General features: G+C 37.4%; 2 protein-coding genes across 3 annotated transcripts; both read left to right on the top strand.

Moving 5' to 3' along the window:
* Nucleotides 1-618: 618 nt before the first annotated feature.
* LOC104230863 (uncharacterized) lies at nucleotides 619-6,141 on the top strand. 2 transcript variants are annotated; one of them, XM_009783759.2, is made up of 8 exons: nucleotides 620-773; nucleotides 931-1,405; nucleotides 1,587-1,704; nucleotides 3,247-3,371; nucleotides 4,117-4,202; nucleotides 4,619-4,728; nucleotides 4,911-4,943; nucleotides 5,802-6,141. In XM_009783759.2, the coding sequence occupies exons 1-8, from the start codon at nucleotides 677-679 to the stop codon at nucleotides 5,859-5,861; spliced, it is 1,104 nt and encodes a 367-aa protein (XP_009782061.1). In that variant the 5' UTR covers nucleotides 620-676; the 3' UTR covers nucleotides 5,862-6,141. The 2 variants fall into 2 exon arrangements, 1 of the variants encoding a protein (XP_009782061.1); XR_711960.2 differs by lacking the exons at nucleotides 4,911-4,943; nucleotides 5,802-6,141 and adding an exon at nucleotides 4,282-4,420 and having other exon boundaries at nucleotides 619-773.
* A 1,894-nt stretch (nucleotides 6,142-8,035) lies between these two features.
* Nucleotides 8,036-23,838, top strand: LOC104230862 (nuclear transcription factor Y subunit B-10-like). Its single transcript, XM_009783758.2, has 6 exons — nucleotides 8,036-8,463; nucleotides 16,254-16,383; nucleotides 16,561-16,566; nucleotides 16,665-16,748; nucleotides 16,889-16,952; nucleotides 23,521-23,838. Exons 1-5 carry the CDS (start codon nucleotides 8,243-8,245, stop codon nucleotides 16,943-16,945), a joined length of 498 nt encoding a protein of 165 aa, XP_009782060.1. The 5' UTR covers nucleotides 8,036-8,242; the 3' UTR covers nucleotides 16,946-16,952; nucleotides 23,521-23,838.
* Nucleotides 23,839-25,662: the final 1,824 nt, after the last annotated feature.

Here is a 25,662-nt window from a genome sequence, read left to right on the forward strand (position 1 = left end):
ACGAACAACTTCATACACAGTAAATATAAGGACCTAAGAACCCTAAAGGCCAACTTTCCACAAATAAGTCCGAGCACGCACTCGTCACCTCGTGTACACGAACTACAATCAACATATAAGACTCAAATCCTAAGGGAAAATCCCCCACATAAGGTTAGACAAGATACTTACCTCAAAGAAGACAAGCCGATACTCTACAATGAACTTCTCGGGTGAAAAGACCTCCGGACTGCTTCGTCTTCTCGGTCATCTGATAGTGTATTATGTAGTTCATTATAAAAATGATAATCTTATTCCAAATTTATTTATGTTCAGGACTATGGTTTGCGATAATATAATAAATGTTATTGATAAAGGTTCTGTTGGGTATTTGTGATAGTTTTTAGAACTTGTGGGTATAAGTCATGTTTTATATTTTTTAATAAAAAAAATAAAATATATTTTAAAAACTTATGTTCCAACACATTTTCTTCTTCAAATAAAATTTCAATAAATTTTAAAATCTATGGCCAAATACTAGCAAAGTTTAAATTCTAGATCTGTCTCTCCTTTTACTCTTGCTGGGATTAATTCTATCTATACCCGAGCCAAACGACCCTTTGGAAATAGGTATTATTTTTTTCTTTTTTGTTTTCTGGGAGGAAATAGGTCATTCACCTTTTTGTCTCAGGCGAAAATGACGAGCAGCAGCTGCAGATTTCTCTTCAAAAATGGCTTTATTCCAAATTTGGCAGAAACCCCATCATTAACAACCTTACTTGAAGCCCATCAAGGTATTTTACCTGCTTTTCATCTTCCTTCTTTTGAATTCTTGTTTTGTAAAACAAAAAAGAAGTTCCCCACATAGGAATCTTTGTTTTAGAACTACCTCAACCAATAAATGATTTAAAAAAAAAAGAAACTGAAAGGTACAATTTTTTCCCATTTCAGGTGCATATACAACAACTAGGACTCATAATGGTGGCTCACAGCTATTGTTTTGGGAAAGGCATATGAGCAGACTCTCCAACTCTCTAAGAATTCTTTTAAATTCAAATCCAGAACTTTTATTCAGTTCAGAAAGATGTGGACTCCCTTTTTCCTTAGTATCAACAAAACCAACTATGTGGGATTCATTGGTTCAATCTCTTGTGAATGATTCAATGAGAAAAGCTCTGCCTTTTGTATTGAAAGAAAGGAGAAGTGGGGAGGAATTGTCGATTACTTGTCTTGTCAGTGGAAATGTTGATAGTTTGGAGGAATTTGAGGGTTTAGATGAGGAAAAGATTTCTTCAGCTTTTGATGTATATGTCCATGTTGGTCCCTATGTTCCTCCACTCTTTGGTTGCCATGAAAATGCAGCACGTTTGGCAGTTGTTGGTCGTGGTAGGCATGCAGCAAATGCCAAATACTCAGACTGGGTTAGGTACTTATGCGCAAACAACTGGTTGTAGTCCTTTTAACTGTGATATACTCATGGAATTTCTCCTACATAGTAATGAATGGTGATTTAGCTTTTGTATCTGATTTGGTTATAGGGAATAGGTGAACTTTGTCGACACAATCTTTCTGTGGTGATGGGATTTCGTTGTTTTTGTTATAGGTAGGCAAAGGAAGCAATTGGAGAAGCTGAGGCCACCTTCTGTCAATGAGCTCCTGTTGTCAAACAACGGTGATCAGATCTTAGAGGGTTGTTTGACAAATCTTTTCGTTGTTTGTCGCAAGGTGATATGTCATTACAGCACTGTTAACCACCCTATTTTTTTTAAGTTTTGTGTTGCACTAAAACGAGTAGGACTTTTTCTTATATTCCATATAGTTGGCTGGATTTCAGATGGCCAAACATTTTTGTTTAGTTGATTTGTTAGTAACAATTAGTTCCGAGATCTTATTTGATCCTGTTGTAGGAGCAATTTTATTAGTCCATGGATGGTTTTTCAGGAAGTTAAATTTCAGCAAACTGAGCATCAGCATGAGTTTTTATTGCTTAAGAAAGGGAAAGGAATAGAATACAAAGCTGTAGTTATGTTAACTAGAGATTTCATTTATTGAAGAAAAGGTTGATTTCTGTAGGACAGCCATCATTTCTATAGGCGGGGACTTGTAAATTTTGAATTTTACACTGTATTTGGAGTCCTCACTGTTGTAGTTATGCAATCTGACATTGTCACATATACATAAATAATTCATAAGTGAATTTAGTGATCAGATTGGAATCTTTGTATGAGAAGAAAAGATCTTGACTGCTGGGATTTTCTTCTAGTAGTACAGGATCAACATGATAGATTGTATTAGTCAATATACAGGAAGGTTATTGGCTGTATTTGGTTGTATAGACAATCACCAACTTATTGCTTGTCCTCTAGCGATTAATGAAACTTTTTCCGATAAGGTAACAATTAATAAAAATTACGCCTTAATGATCAAAAAGTACTAAGCTTTACGTCTGGGCACACTGAGAATGCTAAGCTATGCGTGGAACTACTCCTGAAGTGTAAGTTTGCTGGGGCTACCAAAAAAAAGAAAAAAAGAAAAGAGATTATTGGGGCTATGAAGGTTTGAGTAAAGCTTGAAGACAATATGGAATGCAATCCCTGTGTGCATTTGGTGGTCGATCTGGAAGAAACTGGAGGTTCTATGGAAGATGTACTAACTCCATGCTGAAGATCAACAGTAATTGTATGCCCTTGTTGTACTTTTGGTGTAGGAAGGAATATGCACAGGAGGCTGGTGATGACTCATTGATCTTATAGGTTCTTTCCACTGTCAGAAGGAAGGAACTATACTTTTTGCTTTTTGGATGTACGTGACACAGCACCATCTTAGTGCTGATGTCAATAAAAATGCTCTTTTACTGTTAAAGAAAAAGAAAGTGCTAAGCTTTACTTCAAAATGGACACATTATCTATACTGAAGGCATATCAACTTCTACCTAGCAGGAATTCCAGCAATTACTAACCAAGCCATCTGAACAGAGCAATTAGTACTGTTTTGCTAGGATATGGTAAATCCTCGGGGACAAAATTCCAGCTTCCCCTTTAGAAAGTGAATGCATGACGCTATTAACTTCATGTGGAAAGCTTATCTTGCTCACTTAATATGTACACGAGATGAAACTTAAAAGGTCAAATGGTATTTTGGAACTGTAATCTAGTGTGTGAGGAGTTAATAACTCTTATCATTTTGCTTTAACTGTTCGTAAATGGTGTATAACTTATACAAGGTCTATCATGTTTCTTACAGAAATTACTAAAAATTTTGTTGCAGGATGTTAACGACGATTATCACAAGGCTAGCGAAAGAGGCAATGAATCTACAGTATCAGTTGAATTGCAAACTGCCCCTCTAAGAGATGGTGTCCTTCCAGGAGTTCTACGCCAAGTAATTATTGAGTGCGTTCCTTTTCCAGCTGGTGGAACTTGACATATTTAGATTTTGAACTTCTCTTTACTGTTTGGAACTTGTCTCTGCATTTTGCAGAAACTTATCTGTAGAATGTAATAAATGCTGGTCAACTTGGAAGGGGTTGTTATTATTATATCGACTTGGTTTTGCCTAATGCTCGATATGGTTGGCACAGAATTATGCTAGAGGGTTCTCTGTTGCCCTAATTTTATATGTTATGCACATGTTACGTACTATAATATAAAGAATTTCCTTAATTGTAGGGAATCTGATTCAGATCTTGGACAGAGATCTCTTTTTATAATATAGGAGGCAAGTTAGTAATAACAACTCATTGATTAGTAGTTTGTTTACTAGTCCATCTTTGCCATTTGTGAATTTCTATCTGCAAGTTGTCCTATATGTTCCCAAGGGTGTACTTTATAGAAAGGTCTGACATTTGTCCTTGTGCATAATGACCATATTTGAACCACAAGGGCAATCTGAAGCTATTGAGGCTCTGTGGATTATTGGAGAATTTGACTGAAATGAGAAAAGTGGAGTTTTTGAATCGAAAGGATCAAATCATATTGTTTCTATATGATTCAAGTAGTCTCTGTCAAGAGAAATGCATTAGTTACCTTGTCTGCTAGGGAGCTGCTTGCTTTTAGAGAAAGAAGCTTTCATAATCACATGAGATCTCTCATTTTTTTGGGGTCAAATAATGAATATGATGATCCTGTGTTTGTGCAGCATATGCTCAAGAAACAAAATCCCGGTCAGAGAAATTGCACCTTCATGGTCAAAGCGTGAAATGTGGCTGGAAGCATTCATTACAAGTATGTGGTTCAGTCTAAGCTCAGAATTATCATTGACAGCATTATATACTCAAAGCTTGCTTTTATTACCCTGTGACAGCTCCAAATCTATTTCTCCTTACATGATCCAGTGGAGATGGAGTTTCTAGTATACATGTCTGAGTTGTGGTCCTAATGCTTAAACCTCTTGCCTCAGTTCTCCAGCTCCACTTCATGCTTATTACGTGCAAATATATAAGGTTAGACTCAGTTTAAAAGTGAAAGGTAGAGTAAAAAGTGGGCTCAATGTGCCATTATGAATTGCATATTCCTATATAGTTGAAAAGTGAAAGGTAGTGTAAAAAGTGTGCTTAATGTGCAATCGTAATTTGTATTCCTATATACAGTAAGAGGCTCTATTTTTACTGTTAGAATACTTACTTGAACTATTATTGTAGATAGCTTGAGGCTATTGCAGCATGTGGAAGTTATTCAAGCTCCTAGTTCATGGGAATCGCTTGAAGCAAAAACTTGGAGGGACGTAACATGGGAGGACAAGCTATTTGAGGTATCATAGATCCATGCACTAACACGTAAAATCACAGAAACATACATGTATGCCTACCCCCCCAACCCCCCACAAAAAAAACCCGGAACCACCCAAAAAAGAAAATAAGGGGGGGGGGGATAAAAGAAGTTTTGAAGCTGCTTAATGAATAATTCCCTTACTGATGTTTGTGTAAATTTCAGCATGCGCCTGGAAGGATCACTGCACTCATCCAGGTAATAAAAGAGATTACTTTTTTTAACGTCTGTGCCATTTAATAGAGATTAGTGATTACCTGTTTGATTCTGTACCATTTTTAACGCTATTGTACATTTGTCCACCCTTACATGATAATTGATTAAAATATGAGACTTGAGTATTCATCCTGCTTTCCCCAATTAGAAACACCAGTCAAAATGCATAATTTCACATACTGAAATAGTCTTAACATACTGAAAATGGTAGACACCTATGTGAACAGAAGTCGTTATTTTGAGATCGACACCTATGTGAACAGAAGTAGTTATTTTGAGATCTTCTCTTATGGTTTGCTTCCAGACTCCATATGTGGGATTGCATTGGGTTTGTTGCTCTTATGGTTTGCTTGTAGAAGAAGATGTTATTACCTGGATCATATAGGCTGTAAATATTTATCTGTTCAGAGCATCCTATCTTGTTGATTCTCCTTTCCCGTCGCCTCTAGCTCTCGTACCTATGAAAGTTGACATGACTCAATCCTCAAGAGTATGATTCTGCCTGGCCTTTCTTCTTCGACCCAGACAATTACTAACTACAATTTATGTAATTTTGATTTATTATATTTAAGCAGCCCGCTGCCCAAAGCCCCACCCACTTTTCTGCATAGACCTAATTTAGAATGCTGTATTGGAGGGCATAAGACCAGAACTCTCAAGGATGTCTAATAGAGGAACCCCCCCCCCCCAAACCCAACCCAACCAACACACACAACCACTGCAGCATTGGATCTTTTTGTTGATTTATTGTGTAGTCTTTCCTTTTATAGACTTTAATCATTGGTCTACATGCACTATGTTTGTCGCTTAGTAACGAGACTCGTCTTTGTTTTTCTGCAGAAGGAGATTATGGAAATGGCAAGCGTAGAAGGGTATCCAGTGGTTCTATTTAATGACTGATATACCTTTTGGAATGGTCCCAGCTTCGAAGCACAGCTGGTTTTCCAGTGATGCAAGGGCTAGTCTAAACTGGCATTCCTTCTATATTGTGGTGTCCACTTAACTTGGCGTTGAAGCGTTGATTACGCCTGCCTGTGATGATTTGATTTGAATTGAAGTCCGTTCTGCTTTTGGTATAAGATGATTGTTTTTCTGGTGTTTGTATATTTGAAACATACTCTTTCTACAATAAGGGAAACTAAAGTCAACTCCTCAGATAAAAAATGATAGTTTAAAGTTTGATCTAACAACCACGTTAACCTCACTGAAAAGAATTGCTAACTTTAAACGACTGTCTTGAATTAGACCATTAGATTGAATTAACGTCTAAAATTTCTTATTGAGCACTTTTTCGTTAACAAATCAGTGAGAAACCACTGGTAATTCTTATGTACATTGCAGCTGCAGCATATTTCATAGATACGTTATTACATCATGTTTCTTGCGATATCTAGTACTCCCTCCATTTCAATTTATGTGAACCTATTTGACTGCTCATGGAGTTTAAGAAAAGAGAGAAACTTTTGAATTTGTGGTGTAAAATAAGGTACAAATATTTTCTGTGATTATAAATTATTGCATAAAAGTAAGTTGTTTCCAAATAAAGAAAGAGGTCATTATTTTTGACATATACTATAAAGGAAATCCTATCTACAAGCTGGAAATTAAACTCTTTGTCTTGAATATGAAATCCTTTCAAATAGAGAAGAACAATAAATAAATAAAATAATGTATTTTGTGTTTATATCAAGTCAAACAATTTATGTTTATTTATAACATAAAAGTAATGAATAAACAAGAAGCGCAGAGTAAATTTTCTCTTATTTATGTGTGGAGTCGCAGTGGGTATCTATTTAGAGACTGAATGTTTGCATGTGTTTGGCATAGGGTTGGCAAAATGGTTCAAAGAACAAGTTAACCACCTATATTATCCACTAAAAAATGGGTTGGATAATGAACTTTTTAAAAACGAGTCAAATATGGATAAGAACCATATTATCCATTTAGAAAATAAATAACCAATAAGTAACCAATGAATAATCAATGAGTCTAACTTTTATATTTGTAAAGCCTCAAATTGGAGGTTCCTCAAGTTAGGGAGACTAAGAATTCTCCCAAAAGTGATCATATACAAGAAGTCATGGATAATATGGGTAACTCGTATTATCCGTCGGTTAACCCGTTTTTTATTCGTATTAAATATGGGTTGGGTAGGATAATTGATCCGTTTTTTCATTACCCGTTTTCGACCTGAACTATATCCGACCCGCCCCGCCCGTTTGACACTCCTAGTTTGGCATATCAAATCTTGCAGGCGTGTATATTGTATCGCTGCTTAGTTTATTCCTCTCGCCTCAAGGCTTCTTTTATTCTCTGCACCTCTGCTCTAACAGTTCACAAAAACATGTTAAGGATCAATATTACAAAACTCATCCAATTTTGAAGATATTTATTCATGGATACAAAGCTAATTCTATGTAACAAGAGTAGATGAAAAGTATTAATGGCCAAAATGAGAAACTTCGCTAAGTGTGTTTATAGTTTAATATATACGTCATAAATAAATAATATATTATTTATATATACTAATTAATTTTTCGACAAAAAGAGTTCAACTAACCACCTTTGAAGCTATGTGACTCCGCCACTAAAAAGAACTATTTATGTCCTTTTTTGGTTGTCATAATTTTTTTTGAGCCAATTTAACTAATCTTCAAAGTTAAATTAGATTAATTCAGTATTTTAAAATTAAAATTTTAATATTCAAAGGCTATATTAAAAGAAACTCAGACCTGTGTATTGTATCATATTATTACTTTAAGTACAATATTTATTGTATCCTTTATTCTAATAGAACGAACCGATTTGGTGTAGCGTTTTTTTTTCATGTTATCTTGCCCTTTTTTATTAATAATCCTATTTTATCTTTAATCTTTTATATAATAATTCTACGTTTTCCCACTAGTGGGATTAGACTGAATTGTTATTATTGTAGTAATTCTACCTTTTTATTATAATATTGTAAGTTTATTTTTCATATTATTAATGTATCACAAATAATATAATCAATTATATAAAGATAGGGTATGATACAATACAATACTATATTTATTAAACATATATAACAAACCATCCAAACAAGCTGTAAAAAATAGGTTCTTCCCTGCTCTATGGGAACAGTGTCACAAAACACAGCTTAGAAAAGCCATCAAAAGCAACCATTTTCCGCCAAATACAAAGTTCTTTCTCTCAAACTATTGAACGAAACCAATCAATACTTTCTCTCGGATCATCCTTTTCAAGACACATAAAAGTTAGTTAGGGTTCCGGTAGAGTGAAGGATGGCGGAACCGGCGAGTCCAGGCGGCGGCGGCGGAAGCCATGAGAGTGGCGGCGAGCGGAGCCCTCAGTCGAACTTGCGAGAACAAGACAGGTACCTCCCGATCGCTAATATAGGACGCATCATGAAAAAGGCATTGCCTGCTAATGGAAAGATCGCTAAGGATTCTAAGGATACTGTTCAGGAATGCGTCTCTGAGTTCATCAGTTTCATCACTAGCGAGTAAGCTTTGATTATTTTCGTTTTATTTATTGCTTCGATGAATTCGTAGATACTAGAGACCTATGTAATTTATACCAGAATCGAGTGTCAAATTTTATATGCTGAAATGGAGGAATGAGAATTTTATAGTAGGCTTGGAAGAATACCTACACAATTAGGTCTAGTTGCAAGTAACTCTATTTAATAACATGGATCGGTGATCTTTAATAAATGTTAAGTAATCTGTTACGATTGGTTAAATTAGACTGTGCGTATAACTTAAATCGTTATACTAATGGGTATAGAATGCTATGCCAACTGAAGTTGTGTGGCATTATACGTGGTAAGTTTCTAGCTTTAATGTGTATGCTTGGAGGTCATCTAATTTGGCTAATTTCTCATTTCAAGAATTTTTTTGGAATTCCTTTTAGGCTTAGATGGTTCCCTTTTTGTTTGTTGATAATATCCTTGGAACTTTTTCTGTGCTATTGTATATGGAAACAGATAACTAGTTGGCATACCTTTTTAGATCGATAATCTGTTAGAGTTAGAAACTTTTGTTGTGTTTTTCTTGTTTTCCAAAATTTTGTATGCATGAGAAATATAGCCGTTTAACAAAGTATTCCCCTTTGATAAATCAATAGGATGTCTGGGTGGTGCTGTTTTGATAGCATTAACAGAGGGGAGGGGACGTAATAGCTTACTCTATATAAACTCTGGCTATGACTCTTCCATGAATTGCCGAACAGCATAAAGCTCCCTTCCCCCTCTTTGCTGGCTGCTATCTTCCTTTCTGAAATCCCTCTTCACCATTCCCTTTCCCTTGGCTATGACTAAAAGTTGAATTGTTCACGGCATTCAAGAGCTAGGGGGATCATGGACATGTGATCACCTCCTGGTCCGTTAGGGGAAAAGAATAGTGGGAAAGATGTGTTGATAAGGAGTAGCAGACAAGGGAATAGTAGAGGCATCGTGTCCTTAATGGAGTAAAGTAAGTCGTCTGCTTTGTGAAAGGAAAGAACACGAAAACGAGGACTTGACTATAATAGAGGTGGAGTAGAATGACCTGCCATTTTAATTATGCCTTCAAGAGAAACAGGAAAAAAGGGAGGACGAGAATAGTAGTACTTGCATCAATGAGCCAGCAGGGAGGACGGAAGGCAAAAAATAGAAGGAAAAAGGTGGGCATGTCAGCATGTAATCAACCACTGTCTACGGTCAATCCCCCAAAAAAGGGCATGCTCTCTACTACAATTCTTCCCCGCGCTTACTAAGAAAATTAGGAACACATCGTCAAATAATTTACTGTTTCTACTTGTGACATTGGTTAGAATGGATCGTAGTTGAAACAAAAGAAGAATATTTGCTTTTGGTTTTCGGTTAGTGAGACAAAAACAAGAGCTATTGTGACTATCAAAAGTTGTGGCGGGTGGTAAATACCCCTCCATCTTTAACTAGAGGGTTCGAGCCCTGGGAATAGAGTAGTCTTTCGTAGGGAGCACTTTACCTCCCAAAGTGGGACTTCTCGGCCCGAATCTGGATTACTCGGGCCCCTAAGCGGGTATCAGACACTAGGTGGGAAAAAATAAATAGCTATTGTGAAGTAAGATTGGGCGCAGAATTTTTAAAAAAGAGAAGTCTTTTGAAATTTGTGGTCTAAAACAATTCACCGATATTTTATGTGGCTATAAATCATCTCATTGAGGGTAAAATAATAAGTTTAAATTTACATTCTTTCTAAATTTAGAAAGAGGTCATTCGTTCTGAAACTGACTAAAAAAGAAATAGGTTCAGTCTTTTTGAAAGGGAGCGAGTACTTTTTAATCCTCAAAAATATAATGTACAACAATCCACTGCTGCACTTTTGACAGGGATCATGCAGAGTTGCTCTGCACATTCTTATTTTTCCTATTTTACCTTACTTTGACAAGGTTACCTGTCCCAATCATGTTTCTATCAAAACTATGGCACGCCTGACTTTTCACTAGTTTTAGTGCACAATCGGGGGTGATATGAACTCAACTGAATTCCAGCTAAGAAACGAAAAAGAAGCTCACCTAAAGAGCAAATATGGAGAATTGCCCTTGAACAATGTGCTCGGTTAGAACCCAACAATGGAGTTCTGAGTAATTGAAGAGAGAGAGAGAAGAGGAGAAGATAGAATTCTTATTCAAAACATTACATGAGATAGTACAGAGTTGGGGAAAAATCAACCTATATAGGAGAGGCGGGAAAGTTAGTTGTAACTAATTTTAGGAAGTCCCATTCCTTCAGCTGCCTAGCACGTGCAACTCACGTGAGTTTCTAACAACTTCTTAACAAACTCCTAACTGATTTTCTAATAGGGTATTTAGCTAATAGGATCGTATCAACTACCTCCCTCTACAGACAATCCTTGTCCTCAAGGATCAAATAAAGGAAACCTCTGCTTCATGTCATAGTAGTCTTCCCAGGTGCTATCTTTAGGGGCAGCATTAAACCATTTGACCAGAATCTGAGAAACAGCACGCCCATGTTTTTGAATCATGCGTCTATCCAATATAGCTTCAGGTTCCAATAGAACATGACCTTCCTCGGAGAGCACCACTGGTAAGGTAACTGTGGCTGAGTGAGACCCAATCTTCCTTTTCAGTTTGGAGATGTGAAAAGTGGGATGGATCTTTGTACCAACAGGCAGGTCCAAGGTGTAAGCAACTGCTCCCACCTTAGCAATGATTTTGAAAGGACCAAAAAACTTGGGTGAGAGTTTCTGATAACCATGCGACTTAAGAGAGAGCTGTCTATATGGTTGTAGCTTGACATAAACCCAATTTCCTACTGCATATGCCCTATCAGTTCTTCCTTTGTTAGCTTGGGTCTTCATCCTATTCTGGCTTTCTCCAAATGAGACATCAACAGCCTGAGAATAGCTTCCCTAGCTTGTAGACTTCTATCAACCAAGTCTAATTGGGAGTCAAAACTCATATAAGGAAGCAAGGGAGGGGGCTTCTGGCCATAGACTGCCTCATAAGGAGTCATGTTGGTGCTGGAATGATAAGATGTGTTGTACCACCATTCAGCTAGTGGTAGCCACTGTGGCCATGTTCTTGGTTTCTCAAATGTCATGCATCTAAGGTAGGCTTTTACACATCTGTTAACTACCTCTGTCTGGCCATCAGTTTGAGGATGGTAGGCTGTGGAAGTTAGGAGAGAAACCTGCTGCAACTTGAACAACTCCTTCCAAAATTTACTTGTGAACACAGGATCCCTATCTGACACTACAGACTTAGGCATCCCATGAAGTCTAAACACCTGATCCATGAACACCTGAGCCACTTCCAAAGCAGTGTAAGGATGCTTGAGAGCTATGAAATGGGCAGCCTTACTCAGTCGATCTACCACTACAAAGATCACTTCTTTCCCAGCAACCTTAGGAAGGTCTTCAATAAAGTCCATGGATATGTCTTGCCAAACCTTCTCTGGTATAGGTAAGGGCTGTAGTAATCCTGGATAAGCCACAGTCTCATTTTTGCATTTTTGACACACATCACAGCTTCTTATATAGTTGTAAACATCCTGCTTCATTTTCTTCCAATAGAAATCCTGTTTAAGCCTTTTCAGTGTGGCTGTAATGCCAGAATGACCTCCTATAGGACTGTCATGGTAATAGGATAAGAGTTTAGTTCTGAATGCTTGATCAGTACCAATCACCAATTTATTCTTCCTGCTTAGAATCCCATTGTGAAACCTATAGTAAGGTTTAGTGGTTTTGCCTTCCTGTATGGATTTGATAAGCTGTTGAAGTGTGAGATCCTGAGCCCATGAAGTTTTGACTGATTCCAAAATATCTGAGCTGACATTGGAAATGCTGTATAGTTGAATGTCCTCTTCCCTTCTAGATAAAGCATCAGCAACCACATTCTCTTTTCCCTTCTTGTAGTCAATAGAATAGTCATAGCCAAGCAACTTGACCAGCCATTTCTGCTGGCTTGGAGTATTGATCCTCTGCTCCAATAGGTACTTAAGGCTGTGATGATCAGTTTTGATGGTGAATGGTCTTCCCAGCAAATAGGGTCTCCACTTTTGTACAGCAGATACTAAGGCCAGTAATTCTCTTTCATATACTGATAGTGCCCTGTTCTTGGCTGATAGGCCCTTACTAAAGAAGGCAATAGGTTTATTGTTTTGGGATAGAACAGCTCCAATCCCTTCACCAGAAGCATCAGTCTCAACTGTGAATGTTTTTGAAAAATCAGGGAGAGCTAGAACAGGTGCTGAAGTGATAGCCTTCTTTAATTCTTCAAAAGCAGTAGTGGCTTCAACATTCCATTGAAAGTTACCCTTTTTGAGCAAGTTAGTTAGAGGCCTTGCAATCACACCATACCCCTTGATAAATCTCCTGTAATAACCAGTCAGTCCCAAGAATCCCCTTAGACCCTTGATGGAAGAAGGTAGGGGTCAATCTAGCACTCCCCTGTCAATCTAGCACTCCCCTTACCTTCTGATTATCCATAGATACACCATGCTCAGAGATAATGTGGCCTAAGTAGTCAATTTGAGTAACTCCAAAAGCACATTTGCTCTGTTTGATGAACAAGGTATGGAATCTCAGCACCTTGAAGGCTTCCTCTAGATGTACTAAGTGGTCAGTCCAATTTTGACTGTATATGAGGATATCATCAAAGAATCTAGGATAAACTTCCTGAGGAATTTGTGAAAAATCTGATTCATCAAGCTTTGAAAAGTGGAAGGAGCATTAGTTAAACCAAAAGGCATAACTAGGAATTCATAGTGGCCATGATGAGTTCTAAAGGCAGTCTTAGGTATGTCTGGTTCAAACATCCTAATCTGGTGGTAGCCAACCCTTAGATCTAACTTAGAGAAGTACTTAGCACCATGTAATTCATCCAGCAGCTCTTCAATTACAGGTATTGGGAATTTGTCCTTGACTGTGCAGCTGTTTAACTCCCTATATAATCCACACATAAACGCCAAGATCCATCCTTCTTCTTAACCATCACAATAGGGGATGAATAAGGACTAGTACTGTTCCTTATGATCCCAGAATCTAACATCTCATTCACCATCTTTTCAATTTCATTTTTTTGCACATTAGGGTATCTATAACGTCTGATATTAATAGGAGAAGTACCTTCTTTTAGGATGATCTTATGGTCATGCAGTCTAGAAGGAGGAAGTTGTTTTGGTTCCTCAAAGAGATCACTGTACTGCTGCAATATAGCTTGTAATTCCCCATTCCTACTAGGCTCCTTGGTTGAACCTTCCATTGCTAACAGGCTAATATCCACATCTTGCTGCTGGTGTTCCCTGAACAAGCCTACAGATATCATGCATAGCTCTGTAGGTTTGGTCAACAACTTGTCCATGCTGCCTTGCTGAATCAACTTGGTAGTTGGAGGTTGTATTCCCCTTAGTGACACCTTGTGCCCCATAATGCTGAATTCCATTCTGAGTTTTTTGAAGTTCCACATGATATCCCCCAATGTAATTAACCACTGAATACCCAAGACCATGCTGCACCCTCCAATTGGTAATACCGGCATATCTGAATCAAAGGGGACACCCTGCATCTTCCACATTAGCTTCTTACATATGTAGTTGCTTTTCACCTTCTTCCCATCAGCCACAGACACATCAAAAGGGGCTATAGCTGTCAATACACAACCCAATTTCTTGGCAATATTAAGGTCCAAGAAATTGTGAGTGCTGCCAGTATCAATTAGGACTTGCACAGCCTTGCCTTTGACTGACACAGTCACCCTCATAGTCCTAAAGTCATGCAGACCATTCATAGCATGAACTAACACATGAGGCAAAATGGACCCCTCATCATCAGTTTCCCACCCTTGACCAATCATACTCAATAATTCTGCTGAATCCAGCATCACATCTTGCTCTACCTCTCCTCCTTCTAAGTCTTTTTCCACCTCCATAGAAAACAGTTGTCTCCTATTTTTACACACATGACCAAAACTGTATTTCTCATCACAGTTATAACAAAGACCTTTACTTCTTCTTTCCTCCATTTCAGCAGGGGTGAGTCTTTTGGCATTTCTATAGGTAGGTTTAATAGGTAAGGTTTGGGAGTTGGCAGGTTTATTTGATGGTTGACTAAATCTGGGAATTATCTGAGTATTGGATTGAGAAGGTTGAGGGTTAACAGACGAAATTCTGGGTGTATTCTTGGTTGAAAATGAAGGATTCGAGGGAATCATGAAGACTTGTTTCTGGACTATCAATGTCTGCTCCTGAATCCTAGCTAAACTAATGGCTTTAGCTAGAGATCTAGGTGCTAACATCTTAACAGGTAAACCAATTTCTGGTTTCAAACCCCTAATGAAGCAGCTAACAACATATTCTTCTGATAATTCCAACCTATTTAACAGTTCATCAAACAAATCAACATAATCTTGGACTGAGCTTACCTGTCTTAGGTCTTTAAGGTCTCCCATGGGATCATCAAATAGCTCAGAACCAAATCGAGCATACAAGCAAGCTACATACTCACCCCACCTTGGCCAATCCCTGGTCACCCTGTGCTTCATATAGGATTGATGCCATTGTAGAGCCCTTCCTTCCAGCTTGCACGAAACTGCTCTCACTTTAGAGTCTTCAGGTATCTCCTCATATGCGAAAATCTGTTCGCATTTGTATAACCAAGTCTTTCAACCCTACACCATCAAAAACAGGAAATTCTGTATGATAGTCGCGATTGGGAGGTTGATGGCCCCTAGGACGAGGGCCTACCACCTCTGGCCTTTCATTCTCCACCGGAAACTCATGATTTTGGACTCCAGTTGTAACCAAATTCCCCATCAGCATTTTCCTAATTTCTTCCATAGCCAGGGCCACCCTATTATCGATAGATTTCTGCAATTCTGCCACAGATGATGTCACAGATTCTATCGATCCCTTGAGACTATCGACTTCTTTCCTCAATTCGTGCATTCGAGTGTTGTGATCGCCCATTTTCACAGCTCCAAGGAACGATTGCTCTGATACCAGTGATATGAACTCAACTGAATTTCAGCTAAGAAACGAAAAGAAGCTCACCTAAAGAGCAAATATGGAGAATTGTCCTTGAACAGTGTGCTCGGTTAGAACCCAACAATGGAGTTCTGAGTAATTGAAGAGAGAGGGAGAAGAGGAGAAGATAGAATTCTTATTCAAAACATTACATGAGATAGTACAGAGTTGGGGAAAAATCAACCTATATAGGAGAGGCGGGAAAGTTAGTTGTAACTAATTTTAGGAAGTCCCCTTCCTTCAGCTTCCTAGCACGTGCAACTCACGTGAGTTTCTAACAACTTCTTAACAAACTCCTAACTGATTTTCTAATAGGGTATTTAGCTAATAGGATCGTATAGTGGGGGGGGGGGATCAGAATTTGGAAGATTGAATATTTTCTGTCATTTCCAGCATGATATGTACCTTAAATCCTAAACGCTTACATAAATAGTATCCATGTAGCTAAAATCTTTTGGCTGGTATTATTTTACTGTTATTTCTTTTTCTGGATCATACAAGCTGTATATTAGATGTAGGTGTCTTTATATAAATACATGGAAGCACGTTCAACAAGGTTACTTTGTCCCAATCACGTGTCTTCTACACAAGTACTAATTTAATGCTTGGGAAGTTGGAATATGTGTTGGTACTTGTGTAGAAGACACGTTCTACATTGTTAAATGTTTGTTGTTAGAGAGTAGACTTCTATACATATAGATACCAAGATTTAGTTGAATGATGACACATGGAAGTAAAAACCACTTTCCTTGCATGTTTTGAACGTGTTTTCTTTTATTTTATAGAGCAAGTGACAAGTGTCAGAAAGAGAAGAGGAAGACGATTAATGGAGATGATTTGCTATCAGCCCTGGCTACCTTAGGATTTGAGGACTACATTCAGCCACTGAAGGTCTATTTGGCTAGGTACAGAGAGGTAACTGCAATTCTTTGTCATGTCCTCCAGTAATGGTTATGAACTTCAGTATTGTAGTTTTCAAGAGTTTGTAATTTGACTGGATATTTTATGCTATAATCACTGAGTATATGTTATTCTTGTGGTTGCTGAACAACTTCCTCTGCTGGATTACATGGATCAATGATGTTGTTTTAGATGGAGGTATACACAGTTTCTCCACATCATTGAGATAGATTTCCTTGTTCTTTTAAATTATGATTTTCATAAAAAATGTACTGCGGGCTTGTAACTGATATCAGGGAGATGCCAAGGGATCTGCTAGGGTTGGAGATGCATCTGTTAGAAAAGATATAGTTGGAAGTCAGCTTGGCTCCAATACGCAGGTAAAGTAGCGGTCATATTTTCTTCTATTCCTTCTTTGGTTCAGTTAGTTGATTATGTAGTAGTTCTTCTGACCTTGAAAGATTAAGTTACTTGGATATTCTTTAATATGACTCCTACTATTTTTAATGAAAAATGACAGTTTGTCTACGAAGGCTCTTTTGCACAAGGCTTAGACTATGGAAACTCTCAAATATGAATTTTGAGTAAGTTGTTCTCTTACCCTAAAACCCTTTCTCTAGTTATGTGCTTTTTATCTATAAATATTTTACCATGCAGTTACGCTCTTTTACTAGATTCAACCCCCTCATGTCATGACTTGGTCGGATCACTTTGCTTTATCCTACACTTTTTTGTGTTGTTTAATTCAAGTAACCAAAATGTTATTGCTTGGTTGCATCCAGTGGATGCGTATTTTACAAATGTAACATTGATTCCTACATAAAACTTAAAGAACAAATTCAAAAAACTGATTAGCATCATTTACATACAATGAACTTATCAAAAAGAATCATTCACATGACAATGGTTCTTCCAGCTAAATAGATTTACCAGGCCAACTGGCCGCTCCCTCGAAGCATATCTGGTTCCTTTCTTTCGTTAATGTCCAAAACAAAAAAAAACTTCAGGTGGAAAGCCTTCTTCTTGATCTCTGCAGTTTGCATAATGCACACTTGCAGAAATGAGACATTATTGAAATAAGAAACAAAAAAAAAAAAAACAGCTTCAGGTTTCCCTCTTCTCGATCTCTGCAGTTTGCATAATGCACGCTTGCAGAAATAAGAAACAATATAACCCCCTTATATTAATGAAATAAGAAATAGTGGAAAAGTCAAAATGGATTAGTTGCTTCCGGAAGTCCAATGATATAATAAAATTGACCTTCATTTTTTTTTCTTTTGAGGGGTTTTTGGGTTTGGAGGGGGAAAAGGCAAGTGGCTGGGCGGCAAGCAGGGGAGTTTCAAGTATCGAGAATCTTAAGCTGTTTGCCTATGTTACATGGACTGGTTATACCTACAGCTACTGAACTTTAAAATCAATACCAACGAATTCGTGATTTAAGACTATTTACCTTTTCTATATAAAAAAAAAGAAATCGTGATTAAGAATGACTATCCAAGGATGGTGACTGGTGAACAAAAAGGAGCTCTATACTATAACTAAAGCTTGGTTCACTAAACCTTGATCTAGCATCACAATTCACATTTTCCATCACATTTTCTAGGTATGAACGAATCCGGGGCCCAACTACCAACTCCTTCGAGAATTCCTTTATGAGAACCAAGTATAGGTGTTAAACGGGTGGGCCGGGCCGGGCCGCTTTTTTTGGACCCGTACGGGTTACGGTCCGGGCCTGTTCTGGGTTGATTCTTAACGGGTTTAACGGGTTCGGGTTCATCCGGGTAAAAATTGAACCGTACGGATTACGGGTTGAGGGGGCCGGGCCGGGCCGGGTTTAGTGTATTTTTTTAATTTTTGTTTTTGTATTTTGTATAACTATTGTAAGTTATATTAATATAAAGAATACAAGTAAGATGGAAAATAATTGCACTTATAAATTTCAAGTGCTACATTTATTTCAAAATTCAAACTTACAAATTGAAAGGTTTACATTTAACAAGTAAATTAACCAAAAAAGAATAAATTCAAAGGTTTTGCATTGCCTTAGTAAGTTCTTCATAATCAATATGAACTGGGTGACCTTCTTCTGGAGTGTTAAATTCGGATGGGTTACCATGTGTTAATATATTTCCAAGTTCCTCGTCTTCTGGGCTATCAACATCTTCACGCCCTTGATTTCTTCGTTCCGATCTAATCCAATCTCTGAAACATACTTAAACTTCCAAAGCATTGCTTCCCAATGAGTGACGGGTGTCTCCAAGTTGTTGTCTTGCTTGGCTAAATGCACTCTCTGATGCAACAGTTGAAATTGGCACATTCAGTACGACCCGAGCCATAGCGAAAAGAACAGGAAATTTCTTTCCATTCTCATGCCACCATCCCAACGATGAAAATTCCTTTGTGCGAGGCTCTTTTTGCTTCTGCAAGTAGAATTGAAGTTCATCAATGTTCCTGCTACTGGTTTGAGTGTTAGAAAATGTAGAAAAAATATTAAAACTATCAAGGCCTTCTTCATCATCCACAGTAGCAGAAGTGGTACAATGCATAGTGGGATTAACATTGCCTACATTAAGAGCAACATCATCAATTACATTTGCATAATAATTGTATAATTGTTGTAAATATTCATTTAGCTTGTTCATACAAGTATATAAATCTGGGGTTTCAGTTGGTCCAATCTCCATATAAGTATATAAAGCATTCATTAATTGGTGACAATCAGACATCTTAATAGAAGGATTTAAAACGGCACCAATTAAGTAAATCGGAGGAATTGGAAAGAAATATTTTTTGAATTTTGCTTGCATTTTTTCAACAACATCCCTATATTTTTCTTTCTTCTTAAATTCAAAGAGTAGAAAAGAAATTTCAGCTATATGTACTAAAGCCATAGTAACAGTAGGGTAATATGCTCCAGAAAACTCAACAGTAGCTGTATAAAATTTATGTAAAAATTTAACAACATCATTAATGACCTCCCAAGTAGTAGTTGTTAACATACGGTTTGGATCAGTACAATGCGCATTAGCAACTTCAGTTATTGGGAATCTATATTTGTAGCAACATTTTAAAAATATATATGTATAATTCCATCTAGTAACAATTTCGTCTGGCATGAATCTGGGTTTAAGGTTATACTGGACACACTTATTCTTAAATTCCTTTATTCTAGATTGTCTATTATTTCCTTGAATAACACCAACTGCTCTTCTAACATGAGTAATCTCAGTTGAAAATAAATCAAGGTCACTTTTAACAATTAAATTATAAACATGACATACACACCTAACATGAAAAATTTCATCAACAGGTGGTTGCAAATGCAGTTTTAATATTGAAATTGCGGCATTATTGTTAGAAGCATTATCAAAAGACATACACAATACTTTTTGCTTGAGATTATAAAATTCAACAACTTCACAAATAGTACTACTTATAAACGTAGCAGTGTGACTCTGATCTTCATCATATCTAAAAGCGATAATATGTTTTTGCATACAAGTATTATCATCTATCCAATGACATGTAATTGTCAAATAATCATTTCCATTAACAGCATGGCCAATATCAGAAGTTAGAGAAACTCTACAAGGAAGGTGGCTAAACAAATAACGTATGTATGTTTGATATTGTCCATGAAGTCTAAAGATATCAGCTCTACAAGTACTTCTAGGGATACCTTTAAATAAAGGATTGTAAATCCTTTGAATATACATAATAAGATATGATGAAGAAGCAAAAGAAAAAGGTAGACAACCCAAAGCAATCATTTTTGCTAACTCCTCACGATCCTTCATTTTATCATATTTCACAAGACCACCAGTAGTAGGGTTTAGAGTTGATTGATTTCCATCTCCATCAGATCCCCATTCTATAGGATGCTCAATTCTCATATGTCTACTAAGTGTCCCAGTCCCCCCTAATTGACCCCCAGTCTTATGTTTAAAAGTATCATTACAAAGTTTACATTTAACTCTATCAGTACCTTCTATTTCCTCAAAGAATTTCCAAACCTTACTTCTTTTTCTACGATTACTAGTCGGGGCCACAGGTGGTCTACTACTAGCAACACGACCACCACCCCTGCTAGCAGCTCCAACACTACTAGGTGTAAGTGGTATCTCATCTTCCATTTCTAATTCATTATCATCTATACCAAAATCTTCCTGCAATTGTTCATAGTCTATATTATTATCAGGTAATGTTTCAGGAATATTTGGAGAGGTATTTAAATTATTACCAGATGCTGAACCTGAAGTACTACCTCTTTTTTTATTTCCTCGATTAGTAACCTTGTTACAAACTCTTTTTGCAGCATTAAACATATTGTAAAAATTTAACTATTAGCAACAAAACAAATAAATATGCAAGTAAAATAGTAAATAAGAGAAAGAGTTGGAGGGAGTGCACCGAATTCGGCAATAAATTGAGCACTTGATGATTCCGCAACTCAAATGTTACCACGAAGAAACGTCAATTCTTCCAATTTTGAAGTTCAATTGTTCAAACTTCAAAAAATAAATACTACGATAAATTAAATTCCAAAAAAATAGCCAAATAGTTGATTGCACTTTAATAGGTGAAGATTGAAGAATGAGAGAATATGAGAATTGAGAGATGAGTGAAAAAATGAGGAAGAAGGGGGGGGGGGTATTTATAGATTTTGAAAGGGGGGTTAATTTTTTAAAAATAAAAACCCAAAATTGGGCTATTTGTGCAATTCACCGGTTTATGGGTACTGTTCACCTAACGGGTTGGACCGGTCCGGGTAACCGGTATTTTAATGGTAAACGGACCAACCCGCCTGTCCCCCCTAACCCAGCCCCCTTTAACCGGGCCGGTTCCGGTTTTAACCGGGATGGGCCGATCCGGAACCGGGTTGACCCGGCCCGTTTAACACCCCTAGAACCAAGCCTGGATGCCCCCTTGCGACTCTATTAGATCAATCCAAAATGCAGGAGAAGATGAGGTAGCAGCATTGTATTAGGAAAGTGTTTTAAGATGTCTCCTTGTATGGCTGTTGCATTTAAAATCGGAAGAAATTTCAAACCATGATTTGGATTCTTTTTATCATCCTAAACCTGCAGCTAGTGAAATTTGAAATCAATACCTATGAATTTGCGATCGAAGAATGGCTATCCAAGGATGGTCAATGGTTAATACAAAGGAGCTCAGTACTTCAAATAAAGCTTAGTTCACCAATCCCTGATCTAGCATCACACATTTTCCATTACATTTTCTAGGTATGAACGAATCCAGAGCCCAACTATCAACTCCTGCGTGAATTTTGTTACGGGAGCAAAGCTGTGATGCCCACAGCTCTATTAGATCGATCCAAGATGGAGGAGTAGATGAGGTGGCAGCACCGGATTGGTAACACTTCTAAGAGTTCTCATAATATGGCAATTGCAGTTAATATTGAAAAAAAATTCAAACCGTGTTTCTTTTATCATTCAAATTCTCTTGGTAGCTTGATACCATGAAATAAATAGAGGCAGACCTTCAATGATGGGATTTTTGGCTAGAGAAAGGTTATGTGACTTGGATGCATATCTCAACTCACTTAGTTGGTTGACCACCTAATCTATGATGAGATTCTCAATCGATATGATCAAATTTAAATGCTTTTATTGCTAATGAATATAGTGCAACTTGCACCAAAGGTGTGACCTAGTGGTCAGTGAAGTGGGTTGAGAATCATAAGGTCTTAGGCTCAAATCCTAGCGGAGGCAAAAACACTAGGTGATTTCTTCCCATCTGTCTAAGCCTTGACGGACATAGTTACTTGGTACCTGTTGTTGGTGGGAGGTAGAAGACATTCCAAGGATTTAGTCGAGGACCGGACACCACAATTATCAGAAAAAAAGAAAAGAATACAATGCAACTCTTGTTCAACAGCTTCTTGTCTCACCCATTTATGTACGTGGTAGGATTTGGACAAGTATCTGGTACGTGTGCGCAACTTTGAGCAAGTTATTAGTACGTTCAAGGATCCACATGATGTACCAAAATCCCTTTTTACACCTCTTAGTATCGAGTAAGTTGAGGAATGAAGACCCTAGGTAATATAGATATATCTACTAATCGTGGAGCAATGTTTCTTCACCCTAATGGACAACCCTCACCAGGACCTTAATTTGTCAAATCACCTCTTCTTCTGACATCCTTGAATAACTCCTATTGTTGCTATTATCCTTTGCAATATACTGGATTTTAAGAGATGAAGGTGAAACAAAGGAGTGAGTTGAACGTAAATACTGGTCCATAATTATTCTTGGTAAGAAAAGTGCCCACTTTTAGCAAAAAGCACCATCCCTTTAAGTTCTTTTCATTGTTTTGCATTAAATTCATAGGTTTGGTTTTACATGATTGTTGAAGGATAGGTGGAAAATTCTGCTCAGATAAGTAAAGATGGGTTAGATTCAATTTTAAAGAACTGTAATATTTACCACAATTACCTTTTCAAGTGAACGTTGTTATAGAATATAATTAAAAGTATATGGAGACATTCAATTTGAGACGGAGAAAGTATGTAGTAATCAAGTTTGTAAAAGTTCTTTCATTTGATTCAGGGGGATAATGCAGGAATCAAGAATAAAATACTTAACCGTGGGGTGACAGATTTTGAGCTTTGATACTTGTGTTATGTGTGTTTTTTGTGGATACATAACCCAAAAATTGGAAGCCTAATTCTAACTAAAAATAAAAAGGCTCTAATTTTTGTTTAATGGAAATTTGTTCAAGTTGATGTATAAATGCCAAGTTACTTTCAAACTAACTTCTTGTTGAACAGTTGAGAAGATTTGAGAGTGATTTAATAGCTTTGTGGACCTTTATAGCTAGAACTCCAGTGTCGTTCCAATTTAACAGATGTCCCTGAAGGGACTTGCTAGAACTCCAGTAGAAATTACGGAGTAGAAAATCTGACAACACGGAGCTTCAAAGATTGAATGTGCAGTAACCGTGACGATTAAGTAATTGAGCAAATTGATATTGATATAAATGCTCCCAATTTTGGAAAATGGGCTATATTGAGTCATTCTGAGTAGTTAAACTTTCTAGCATAATCTAGGGAAAGTGACATTTCTCTTACAGTGTCAATTGGCATATATGCTCTGAAGTTTGACATAATCCCTTTTTGTGATTTTGCAGAACAGTGATTAGTCGTTTGCTGGTACAGATGCCGAGTATCTTCCGGCTTCTCATCTTGCTGATCTTTGTATTAAGCTATTCAATAGCAATGTTGATTCTTGTTTGAGAGAACAAGAAACATAAAGGACTCCTACTAATTTCTGGATCAACTTTTTGCAAATATTTTTTGCTATACTTCTATTTAAATTCTCTTCCGCTCTGTACATACTGCTTGGTTTTGAATTTTCACTGAGAACAAACCTTCTATTGTAGTTTGTACAGCATCTAAGTGTCCAAACATTCGGATCTGTTTTATTCCTCTAGTTCTTTTATTGATCATTGTTTTCTCAAAAAAAATTATTATAGTGGGTTTTCTACTTTTTGCGCCTAGTCAAGATGTCTTCCTTCCTTCCCCCTCTTGTCACAAGATTCCTCCTTAGGGTGTTCTCAGAAAGTACTTGTAGCTTTAGACTCCAAAATCTTTTGGAAATCATAGTTCTTATCATTAAATTCAAAAAAATAAAATAAAAATCATTGGCTCTTTTTGCATTGATTTAGAAGGAACTTAATGATACTGCTACCCTTGGATAAACTAAACTGTAAATAGAGCAGCATTTTATGGAATTTGATTTCACCTTGTAAACTGTAAAGTGAAAAGGCCTTACTTTTCTTTCTCTTTTCGTTTGTTTTGCACTTGCTCCGTCAGTGCACGTGTGTCTTAACGGAGTAACACAAGGACTTGATTCGCCGTCTTGACAATCTTTTTTCCTTAATGTACTAGCTAGATTGCTTCCGGAGAAGGGTTCAATCACCCCGATTTTCTCCTGCCAGAGTTGAACTCTGCGCTTAGGCCAGAAAACTCCAAGACTACTTCTGGGATAGGTAGCAGAGTGAGGGAACAAGTTATATTTAGGATTGTAACCAGAGGATTATAATATCAGAATTTTATAATACGAAAAATATTTAGTAAATATACTTTTATTATTAGATGCTTGAAAATTAACACGTGGCAAATAAAGATTAGTGTGCGTTAAGCACGTCTGGTTGGTCGAGAGAGGGGATAACAATGCCACTTAGAAGTTGTTCAACGGAAGTACTAGGACTCCCCTTCCTATTCATCCTAGCCATGGTGAATCTTAGCAAGATGTTCGACAAAGCCACGCAGATGCAGTGGATATCAATATTTTCTAGTTTTGATAAATCAATTGTGTTTGGTTAATCATTTCAACTAGTACTTGTGAATATTACATTACAAAAATGCTTCCTAAAATTGTATTGGAGGCTATTTTTCCTAAGACTTTTCTTACCAACAACAACAACAAATTTGATCCCAACATATGTGGTCTGGGGAGGGTAGTCTGTACGCAGACCTTACCCCTACCTAATGCAGATAGAGAGGCTGTTTCCAATAGACCCACAACTCAGGAAGGGCAAGAAGAAGAAGAAGGAAGCAAGGAAGGAAGAAAGATGGAAGAGAAAAAAGGGATCAAATAATAGCAACAACGAATATAATACCTGAGGCGAACAAAATCACATATCGTAATAAAAAATCTAAGAATATGAAGGGACATGCATGCTACTAAGCCTATCGATGAACACTATAAACTACCTACTAACCTTTTACCTTAATCCTCGACCTCCACACCATCCTATCAAGGGTTATGTCCTCAGTGAGCTGAAGTAGCGCCATGTCCTGCCTAATCACTTCTCCCTAGTACTTCTTAGGCCTACCTCAACCCCTTCTCAAACTTTCCATGGCCAACCTCTCACACCTCCTGACAGGGACATCAATGCTTCTTCTCCTAACATGTCCGAACCATCTCAGCCGCGACTCCCGCATCTTGTCCTCCACGGAGGCTACTCCCACTCTGTCCCCGGATAGCTTCATTCTTAATCCTATCTCGCCTGGTACACCCACACATCCATCTCAACATCCTCATTTCTGCTACCCTCATCTTCTGCACATGAGAGTTCTTGACTGGCCAACACTCAACCCCATACAACATTGCGGGTCGAACCACCACTCGATAAAACTTACCCTTAAGTCTTAACGGCACATTCGTATCACATAGAACACCGGAAGCGAGTAGTGGCACGAAGTATCCTATCTTTGTCATTCATCCGTGCAATTAAGTATTATACTACAGAATTTTTTTATTCTTT

The sequence above is a fragment of the Nicotiana sylvestris genome, chromosome 5 (assembly GCF_000393655.2).
Source record: "Nicotiana sylvestris chromosome 5, ASM39365v2, whole genome shotgun sequence".
In the NCBI taxonomy this organism is placed as follows: domain Eukaryota; kingdom Viridiplantae; phylum Streptophyta; class Magnoliopsida; order Solanales; family Solanaceae; genus Nicotiana; species Nicotiana sylvestris.